At 38.5% G+C, this 11,117-nt stretch overlaps 1 protein-coding gene across 1 annotated transcript in view; it reads right to left on the bottom strand.

Moving 5' to 3' along the window:
- Positions 1–11,117, bottom strand: part of naa35 (N-alpha-acetyltransferase 35, NatC auxiliary subunit) — a 58,499-nt gene that overhangs the window by 15,807 nt on the left and 31,575 nt on the right. Inside the window, exons 10-15 of the mRNA XM_059969835.1 lie at positions 6,110–6,193; positions 4,898–5,012; positions 4,219–4,397; positions 3,168–3,227; positions 2,810–2,916; positions 66–132 (exon numbers count right to left, since the gene is read on the bottom strand). Of these exons, the coding sequence (XP_059825818.1) occupies positions 66–132; positions 2,810–2,916; positions 3,168–3,227; positions 4,219–4,397; positions 4,898–5,012; positions 6,110–6,193 (612 nt within the window). The remainder of the gene's footprint in view (positions 1–65; positions 133–2,809; positions 2,917–3,167; positions 3,228–4,218; positions 4,398–4,897; positions 5,013–6,109; positions 6,194–11,117) is intronic.

Genomic DNA, 11,117 nt, shown 5'->3' with positions numbered 1-11,117 from the left:
AATTGAAAATCTGCTATTTCAAGTAAATATATTCTTAAGCATTCAAAGTAACATGATTTGCTTACCCGTACACAGTGGGTAACAAATGAGTCGATGTAATCCTTAGCTTGATGATTATTATAAAGACAACATCTGAAATTACCACAATGAGGCAAGATTAGTGTCATGTTTTCTCAAATCAAGATATACAAGTACTTAGAGTAGTGATTCAAAAGTTCAATGAAAACTTTACTTGATGTGGCTGTTAAACCTACAATCATCTTAATGAAAAGTTAACATTCAAAAATTTTTAAAAATATTAAGTTTCAACTTATTTAGAATATCTAATTTTTTAACATTCAGAAATTGTTCGGCTATATTGTCCTAAATCGTTGCTCATCAGATGTTAAAATAACATTATTCTTTTTGTTTTAAATTTTATTCAATAGTCTTACTAGCTAGACACAGTGCCTGTAAACAATCATGGAGTCTGATAAGTACTTATACTGTTGAATTATTAAAATATTACTTAATAGTTTAGGACAATTATTCTATAAATCCTCCAGTTAGAAGATGATACCTAGTTGGATTTCTGTTGCATATTACTTCATATATTAGCATTTATCAAGTGCAGCCCCAGATACTAAAGCCCATATTAACTGGGGTCAATCATACTGATGCAGATGACAACAGGCTGGAGTTTTAAGCGAGGGTCCTTGTGCTTTGGCAGGTTCCCTAGATGGCTCGCGGTTTGATTAAAATCTTGGCATTCTGTTAATTGCAATAGGATCAGGAAGTTTGGATGCCTAATCTCAAGGTAGGGAGAGGTCTGAAGATGCAGGAGCTAGGGACACTGTGCAGGATGGGAAGTAGGACTCCTGCTCCTCCTGGCTCACAACGAATTCTATGAAGCACTTACCTTCACCCCACATTGTTCTTGCCTCATTGCAGCTGCTGGCTTCCCCAAGGCCTAGGAAATTCTGCTTGTGCACAGTAAATCTGCAACGCAGATCAAATCAGAGTCCTCCAACCTAATTTAGTATAATTAAAATGCCAATCCTTCATCTGAAAGTGGCCCCAACCAGCTTTGTCTGACCTTTAATGAAATAAGGTCTCTAGGTTGCAGCTACCTTCCAGTCATACTAGCAATTTCACGAAATTCACCCACCTACCGCTAAATAAAAAGACCATTTACATATCAAAATTGCAGCACCTCATTTCAGAGTTTTGATAGCCTATGCTAAACTGTTAATACCACTCTTGTACTTAAAATAGCCACAATTTTAGAACCTTTCAAATATGAGACTACTTTTTCCTTTTCTCCTATTGCAGAGGCAGGATGCAGTGATTAAGTACAGTTCCTCAGGTTCGGTCAGGTCAGCACAGTAATTTTTTTAAAAGTATATGTTCAATATTTGTGTCACTGAAAAAGGACTTCTTTAAAAAAAAATTGTAGCCTCAAGTAGTTTGTTCTTTTATGGACTAGAATTATATCTCTTTGCAGCCAGATACTGGGAATTTAAAATTCTGCTAATCACATTGAGTCATGCTGAAAGAAATGTATGGTTCACTTCTCTCCAGTGACTAGATAGATCAATACCTAGAACGTTAGCAGCTTTGTGGGCCGAAGGGCCAGAATTGTGCTGTAGGTTTTCTATGTTTTTTTTCTATTTACACTGATTGGCTCAAGTTTAATATCCTTATCACCTGCTGCTATATGAAATAAAACAATTGCCGCAGAATGCATGAAGCTGCAAAATTTATTAATATTGCAAAAGCCATTAGTATTAATTGGGGAAAATAATCTGTGAAATAGTACACATTGAAGATAAATCCTTTGCAGGAAATAAATGTCTCAAGTGAAAATAAAACCTCATCTCCGCAGAAAAAAAATCCACAACTATACAAAAATCTGATTAATGCAGCACCAAAAATTGTGTACAAACAAAATTTGTTTGTATTTATATCCAGGTATATTTAGCCTTTAGCCTGAGAAAATGATAAGGTGGGGGGGGGGGGGGGGGACAGTAAGAATCATGCTACGGGGCAAATGAGCATATTCCAAGATAACACTCCAAATGAAGCTGGTAACATAGTGTATGATTTTTGCTTTCAGCATTTAAAAAAACATTTGTTTTTACACATGAATTATTTTATATTGGAGCACATCTGTTCCATTTGTTGGCATTGATGTAATTAACATTTTCTGCTGAAAATAGGAAAGTGAAACTAGAGAAATATTGACTTTGATGAAATTTGTTATTCCAAGCAGAAATGCCAAGTTGAATGGCATAAGCATATACTAGAAATTTGATCTAAAAAGGGAGAATATGCTGGAAAAGCAGCAACCTCAAAGAGAGAAAAAGAGTTAACATTCTGAGTTAATGAATTCTTCCTAAGGCTAGTCAGAATTAAGCATTTCTGAATTCCAGCATCAGCGATTTTTTAAAAAACAATGAAAAGTGAACCTATCTACATACCAAGGATCAAATCAACCTTTCTTTAATGGGAGATGACAAGGAATAAAACAATACTGCAAGGCTGGTACGAATTAATAAAAATGCAGATGCTGGAATTCTGAAATACTCAGCATTCTGACATGTGTCTTCCACTTGCAATGTTAACTCTGTTTCCCTGTCCACAGAAACTACCTGACTGCTGTATCAGCCTTTTTCTGTTGCTCCAAAGATTAAAATGCAGCTTATGCAATTGTTTATTTTATTGTGTTTGTGAAATCAATAGATGATGAAATAATGTATTTGTTCAACCGATGCTACAGAGTGAAAAATACTGCTCTTTTAAAACAAGTTACAATATTTTATATACTCACTTGGGTGAAAGCACAGGAGGACTGACAAAGTATCTCAGAGCATCTTTTATCATGTCCTGCATTAAATGTGTACCAAATACCTTCTTGTTATCCACTAAGAAAGTTGCCTGTAAAATAAACATTTTGACTGTACCTAAGTTTACTAATATCAACCATAATCATTCTTAGTTTTAAAGGGTACTTAGGTTGTCTATTCCTAAAGAAAAAGTTCAGTGGAGAAAGTTGTATATTATGTGCCTGGAATTGACATTCTGCACTTCGAAGAAATTTATCAGAAGCCTTCATTGATAATTTATATTCAGTAAGTACAAAGGAAAAAATATCAGTAAGACTGTCCCAAGCTAAAAAACTTGCATACCTGCAACAGAGATCTTGAAAGAACACAAGGTGACTGTTCACTAAATTCACAGAAGAAGTCCTACAAAATAAAGTTTTTAAAAGCACTGATAGCCTGATAAACTGTAACTTAAAAATGATATATTTTAAGAATATTTTAATAGCATATTATGGAATATCCTTCTGAAAAACACATAATTCTTACAAAGAACTTGATTGATATTATTTCCATTAATTTTAAAACAATATTTAGTCTACCATAAAAACACTGGACATCAACTGGAGTTCATGAAGTATATGTGAAGAGAAAAGATATTAATTTAAAAGCAAAAATTTTAAGAGTGCGATCTAAAGTAGAAGTTACTGTGTATTCTACTAACAGGTGCCATGTTGTGGTGCAGTCTGTGGGCCACCATTACTGAAAGAATGGTCTTATGGGACACGCAAGGGATAAAAGGATACCCAAGTAAAAATTGAAAAAGAATAAGCATGTTGGGTTATTTTATAAAGGTGATTCATGAAAAAAAATACTTGCTAACAAATGGGATAAAGGAAGAAAATTAAACAGAGTTCATACACTTTGGTGTAGCATTTTCTTTGAAATTTCTTTTTTCTTCCCTTCCCATTGAATGATATTGGCTTTAATGGACTTTAACTTTCATATATAAAACTGTACTGCAGCTTAAAAATTTGCCACACATATAGAAATTTACTGCAGATTTTCATGCAGTTCATTTTTGACTAAAACTTTTACAGAAAAACTGCAACATATAATGCCTGTCCTCACTCTTCATGATAAAAATGGAATAAAGATTCTTAGGGAGCAAGTGAAATTGTATGTGTTTGGGTCTGTATCTATGCAGTCACATTATAATTCAACCCATGATAGCCTCTGGTTAGTCCCACGTAAAAGAACTATGATACTGTAGCAAACTGATAAATACTATCATGATGAATTCAATGATATAAACATGAGCTTTGAATGTGATACATACTTTGAAACAATATCATTCTGTTCTTAAACAAATAGACAATAATTAGCAAACTGTATACAATAAAAATCACATACTTACCAAAATATTATGTAGATTTGCCAAGCTGACAACTTCACAAACCATTTTAATTCGCTCTATAAGTTCTGAAAAATAGTTAACCATATCTTCCCTTTTTATAATCTTTGCATAGCGAGGAAATGTTGGAGGTAGCAATCTCTGATTGACCAGAGGTTCAAATCCCATCATTATAGGGTGATCTATCAAACAAAAGTCATAGTTTGAAAATAAATATTGAAGCCTTAAAAACAGAAAATTACAGTGATCTGTAAATCCAGGCTAAGATATTATTCTTTAGCACCAAGCAAGGAGGCTTTAATCATTTGAGGCAAACTTGCATACCACGGTGAGTTAGGAACAGTACGGTGTGACATATGCACATTTGTACATGGCATACAATTCAAACCTTACAGCCAAATAATGGTCCACTATACAACATAGTACACACCGAAGAAGTAATTTTACATCAGGAGCACAGAACACCCGTAAATGCGTTTAATGTTTAAAAAAAATTAACCAAGTCTTCCAGTTTCTGATTCAGGCAATGAAAAATGGACATGATTGGTTTAACATTATTCTTAGTACTGAAGCTGAAACAAAACAGGAAAAAGTCCCATTTCACTCAATAGACTAGTATTTTGATAACTTTCTTAGCAAAAAAATATAAATAGTTTTAAGAAAATTCAGAAAATGTTGTCACCTCCTTTTGTTGTATCATTTTGGGCCTGAATACCATGATGGATAGAGTTCTGTATAGCAGGTAGGAGATCAGCAGCTTGGGTCATAAGCTTCTGAGCTTCACTTACTGCACACATCTGGCAAATTAACAAAAATCAGTTTTTAGTTTGTAATCATTCTCTTCTTTTCAAGCAGTGCTTCTGATATCACTGAACTCTCCTAATTTATAAAGTGCGCATCAATGAAGGAAGTCAGCCTACTAACATAATTCTACCTACACCATTATGCAGTTGATTGGCAGTAGTAAAAAAAAAACTTGGCTTTTAATCTTCAATATCCATGCTCACTGTGCAACGTCCGTTTGCTTCTCTTTGACCAACTTGTAAATTCATTATTTACTGCCTCCCAACTTAATCTACCACAGACTCTACTGACAGCTGACAGAAAAACTGGTCCTGATGCAGGGTGTTAACCAGCAGCTTGCGTTTTGTTTCAGATTCCAGCATCTGCACTCTTGGATCTCCGCTGACACAAAACTGTTACATTTCTGTTCATTTTACTTCAACAATAGTCCAGATATGTTACATAAAACACATTTGTACAAATATATTCAGAGCCAGTGCATTCTTCATAATTAACAGTACTTAAACCTACTGTTACTCAGCTTAAAATATAGATCCCTACTTTGCTGAAATTCTAGGACAACCACTGCAACTAAAATTAACAACAAATTTGGAATAAATTTTGTAGTGCCTGAACTTCTATACAATTATATTTTTGATTTGTATGTCCGCTAAGCTTCCACGATTTATACTCCAATGTAGCGATATTACTTAACGAAAAGTACCCTGAAAAAACAGTGAAAAAATTATGAAGTTGCTTTCTTTAATCTTCTCATTTTTACTGTATATATTATTGTAATTAGCTCCATCAAATACTTGTAAATTTCTATTATTAAAATGTTATATTTTAGTTTGAAGCTACACTTTTTGCTAGTTTCCCCCAACTAAAACTAAACAAATTTGAGAGACTGAAAGCAATGAAGTTATTGAAAACTTTGAAAAACTGAACACATTGAACACAAGACAAAAACAGAACACTGCAAAATCTGCATCAAAAGTTCCAAAACAGAAATCCTTTACTGCCATTCAAGTTCTTTGATGACTTCACAAATAATAACCAAAGTCAATTTGGAAAATCATTCCAGAAACAGGTTTATTGTTTCTGATGGTACCTCTTTCTTTGTGAAAGCAATCAGGGCAGTCAGTAACAATCGAGTAAACTTCATCCTGCTGAACACTGCTGTGCATTGCTGATGCTGAAATATTAAGGGGAAATCTCATTAGAATGTAAACCATAATTTCTATGTTAAAGGAACGGTCTTCTTAAATCTATGTGCTCTTTCATTATCAAACATTATTCACTGAATTCTGTTTATGAATGGTGCTGCAAACAAATAACTCCTCCACAGAACACAACTCCACCACAAAATTTGCATAATGGATTATATTAAATTCCATCTTGCAATGTTTTTCTACTATTTGGCTCTTCTTTTGTCTTTAAATTTTACCCTTTTTTTGTTAAAATGGTTGTAAATGGCTAATTCAATATGCAAAACACAAATTAGCTTTAATGATGTTTAAAGTATGTGCTCTCATTTCATTTAGATTTACTCCACTCACAAATTTGCTTAAATAAATTCTATTTCCTGCAGTACTGTAGGCACGGCTAGTGCGCTACAACAAGCTGCCTTCCATGATGTCACAGAATCAGACAGCACAGAAACAGGCCCTTTGGTTCACTATATCCAAGCCGCCAATTGTACCCTTTTACAAATCCCATCTACCCACAATATGTTCATAGTCTTTTTATGTTTTGACAATGCAAGTATTGTCCAGATCTTTTTAAAGTAAACGTTAAGAGAGTACCTGTGCACACAACCTTCAAGCAGCACATCCCAGACACCAACCAACCTCTGTGTGAATAATCCCTTCCTTGTATCTTCCTTCCTTTCACATTAAACCTATGCACCTTCTTACCTTAGGCACCTGGCAACTGGAAGAAGATTTTTCACTATTTATCCTACTTATCCCAATCATAACTTTATATATCACTCAGCAGCCTCCACTACTCCATGGAAACCAATCCCAGCTTATCCAGGTTTAGATCAGGGCACAACTGCGCAAGCGTGTGCACTTCAGCCAAGTAGAACAGTGAGAAGAGTTTAAAAGGAGACAGCTTTATAGAGTGGGCATAAAGGAGCGGGTGAGAGAGTAGAGGGAGACAGAGTAGCAAGGCTTTGGCTCAACGGGGCTTCGGCAGTAATGGGTCGAGGTCAGGTAGGTTATCTGTGAAGAATAAAGACAGGAAGTATGTGTGTGAGGCCAGTGTTCTGTGCTCGGTGTCAGATGTGGGAAATCCTGGAGACTCCCGGACGGCCACATCTGTGCCAGGTGCGTCGAGCTGCAGCTCCTTAGGGAACTTGTTAGGGAACTCGTGTGTCGAGATGCAGCTCGATGACCTTCGCCTGGTCAGGGAGAGTGAGGAGGTGTTAAGAGAGGAGCTATACGCAGGTAGTCACACCGGGGCCTCAGCAGACAGGTAAGTGGGTAACAGTCGTAAGAGGGAAGGGTAGGAGTCAGAGGCTAAAGAGTACCCCTGTGGCTGTCCCCATAACCAATAAGTACTCCTGCTTGAGTACTGTTGGGGGTGGGGGGGAGATGGCCTACCTGGGGGAAGCAACGGCGGCCACAGCCTCTGGCACAGAGACCGTCCCTGTGGCTCAGAAGGGTAAGGAAGGGGATGGCAGCACTGATAGGGGACTCTACAGTTAGGGGGTCAGATAGGTGATTCTGTGCGTGCAGAAAAGAAACACAGATGGTAGTTTGCCTCCCAGGTGCAAGGGTCTGGGATGTTTCTGATCGCGTCCAAGATATCCTGCAGTGGGAAAGAGAACAGACTGAAGTCGTAGTACACATTGGGACAAAAGACATAGGTAGGAAAAGGGAGGAGGCCCTGAAAGCAGACTACAGGGAGTTAGGAAGGAAGCTGAGAAGCGGTACCACAAAAGGTAGTAATCTCGAGATTACTACCAGTGCCACGTGACAGTGAGTATAGGAATAGAATGAGGTGGAGGATAAATGCGTGGCTGAGGGATTGGAGCAGGGGGCAAGGATTCAGATTCCTGGATCTTTGGGACTTCTTTTGGGGCAGATGTGACCTGTACAAAAAGGACAGGTTGCATTTGAATCTGAGGGTGACCAGTATCCTGGTGGGAAGGTTTGCAAAGGCTATTGAGGAGATTTTAAACTAAAATTGCTGGGGGGTGGTGGGAACTGAAATTATGAGACAAAGGAAGAGGTGGTTGGCTCACAAATAGAGAAAGCTGGAAGACAGTGCGAGAGGGAGGATAGGCAGGTGATAGAGAAGGGATACACTCAGACTGATGGTTTGAGATGTGTCTATTTTAATGCAAGGAGTATTGTAAACAAAGCAGATGAGCTTAGAGTGTGGATCAGCACTTGGAGCTATGATGTTGTGGCCATTACAGAGACCTGGATGGCTCAGGGACAGGAATGGTTACTATGAGTGCCAGGCTTCAGAAAGGACAGGGAGGGAGACAAAAGAGGTGGGGGTGTGGCACAGTTGATCAGACATAGATAGTGTCACGGTTGCAGAAAAGGAGGAAGTCATGGAGGGATTGTCTACGGAGTCTCTGTCGGTGGAAGTTAGGAACAGGAAAGGGTCAATAACATTACTGGGTGTTTTTTTTTTAAAATATAGACCACCCAAGAGTAACAGGGACATTGAGGAGCAGATAGGGAGACAGATTCTGGAAAGCTGTAATAATAACTGGGTTGTTGTGGTGAGTGATTTTAATTTCCCAAATATCGATTGGCATCTCCCTAGAGCAAAGGGTTTAGATGGGGTGGAGATTGTCAGGTGTGTTCAGGAAGGTTTCTTGGCACAATATGTAGATAAGCCTACAAGCGGAAAGGCTGTACTTGATTTGGCATTGGGAAATGAACCTGGACAGGTGTCAGATCTCTCAGTGGGAGAGCATTTTGGTGATAGTGATCACAATTCTATCTCTTTTACCATAGCATTGGAGAGGGATAGGAACAGACAAGTTAGGAAAGCATTTAATTGGTGTAAGGGGAAATATGAAGCTATCAGGTAGGAACTTAAAAGCATGAATTGGAAACAGATGTTCTCAAGGAAACATATGGAAGAAATGTGGCAAATGTTCAGGGAATATTTGCGTGGAGTTCTGCATAGAAAGGATGGTAGGGTACAGCAACCATGGCGTACAAAGGCTGTTGTAAATCTAGACAAGAAGAAAAGATGAGCTTACAAAAGCTTCAAAAAAAAAACTAGGTAATCATAGAGATCTAGAGGATTATAAGGCTAGCAAGAAGGAGCTTAGGAAAGCCAGAAGGGCCATGAGAAGGCGGACAGGATTGAGAAAAACCCCAAGGCATTCTACAAGTATGTAAAGAGCAAGAGGATAAGATGTGAGAGAATGGGACCAATCAAGTGTGACAGTGGAAAAGTGTGTATGGAACCGGAAGAGATAGCAGAAGTACATAATGAATATTTTGCCTCAGTATTCACTACGGAAAAGGACCTTGGTGATTGTAGGGATGACTTACAGCGGAGAGAATAGCTTGAGCATGTAGATATTAAGGAAGAAGATGTGCTGGAGCTTTTGGAAAGCATTAAGTTGGGTAAGTCACCACGACTGGAGAATATGTACCCCAGGCTACTGTGGGAGGCAAGGGACGATATTGCTGAGCCTCTGGCGATGATCTTTGCATCATCAATGGGGACGTGAGAGGTTGCAGATGATTGGAGGATTGTGGATGTTGTTCCCTTATTCAAGAAAGGTAGTAGAGATAGCCCATGAAATTATAGACCAGTGAGACTTACTTCAGTGGTTGGTAAGTTGATGGAAAAGATCCTCAGAGACAGGATTTATGAACATTTGGAGAGACATAATATGATTAGGAATGACAAAGCCATGCTGACCAAAGGCAGGTTGTGCCTTACAAGCTTGATTGAATTTTCTGAGGATGTGACTAAACACATCGATAAAGTTAGAGCAGTAGATGTAGTGCATATGGATTTCAGCAAGGCATTTGATAAGGTACCCCATGCAAGGCTTATTGAGAAAGTAAGGAGGCATGGGATCCAAAGGGATTTTTGCTTTGTGAATCCAGAACTGGCTTGCTCACAGAAGCCAAAGAGTGGTTGTAGATATGTCATATTCTGCATGGAGGTCAGTGACCAGTGGTGTGCCTCAGGGATCTGTTCTGGGACCCCTACTCTTCGTGATTTTTATAAATGACCTGGATGAGGAAGTGGAAGGATGGGTTAGTAAATTTGCTGATGACACAAAGATTGGGTATGTTGTGGATAGCGTGGAGGGCTGTCAGATGTTACAGTGGGATATTGATAGGATGCAAAACTGCGCTGAGAAGTGGCAGATGGAGTTCAACCCAGCTAAGTGTGAGGTAGTTAATTTTGGTAGATCAAATATGGTGGCAGAATATAGTATTAATACAAGACTCTTGGCAGTGTGGAGAATCAGAGGGATCTTGAGGTCCGAGTCCATTGGACATTCAAAGCTGTTGTGCAGCTTGACTCTGTGGTTAAGAAGGATATGGTGTATTGGCCTTCATCAATTGTGGGATTGAGTTTAGGAGCCAAGAGGTAATGTTGCAGCTATATAGGACCTGGTCAGATCCCACTTGGAGTACTGTGCTCAGTTCTGGTTGCCTCACTACAGGAAGGATGTGGAAAGAAATAGAAAGGGTGCAGAGGAGATTTACAAGGATGTTGCCTGGATTGGGGAACATGCCTTATGAGAATAGGTTGAGTGAACTCAGCCTTTCCTCCTTGGAGCGACAGAGGATGAGAACTGACTTGATAGAGGTGTACAAGATGATGAGAGGCATTGATCGTGTGGATAGTCAGAGGCTTTTTCCCAGGGCTGAAATGGTTGCCACAAGAGGACACAGGTTTAAGGTGCTTGGAAGTAGGTACAGAGGAGATATCAGGGATCAGTCTTTTTATGCATAGAGTGGTGAGTGCATTGAATGGGCTGTTGGTGTCGGTGGTGGAGGCGGATATGATAGCGTTCTTTAAGAGACTCCTGGATAGGTACATGGAGCTTAGAAAAAGAGAGTATGGGTAACCTAGGTAATTTCTAAGGTAAGGACATGTTTGGCATGGCTTTGAGG

Source organism: Hypanus sabinus, chromosome 5 (genome assembly GCF_030144855.1).
Source record: "Hypanus sabinus isolate sHypSab1 chromosome 5, sHypSab1.hap1, whole genome shotgun sequence".
Classification (NCBI taxonomy): Eukaryota; Metazoa; Chordata; class Chondrichthyes; order Myliobatiformes; family Dasyatidae; genus Hypanus; species Hypanus sabinus.
Note: the sequence above shows the minus strand (reverse complement) of the source record. Positions and strands in the feature narration are given on the sequence as shown.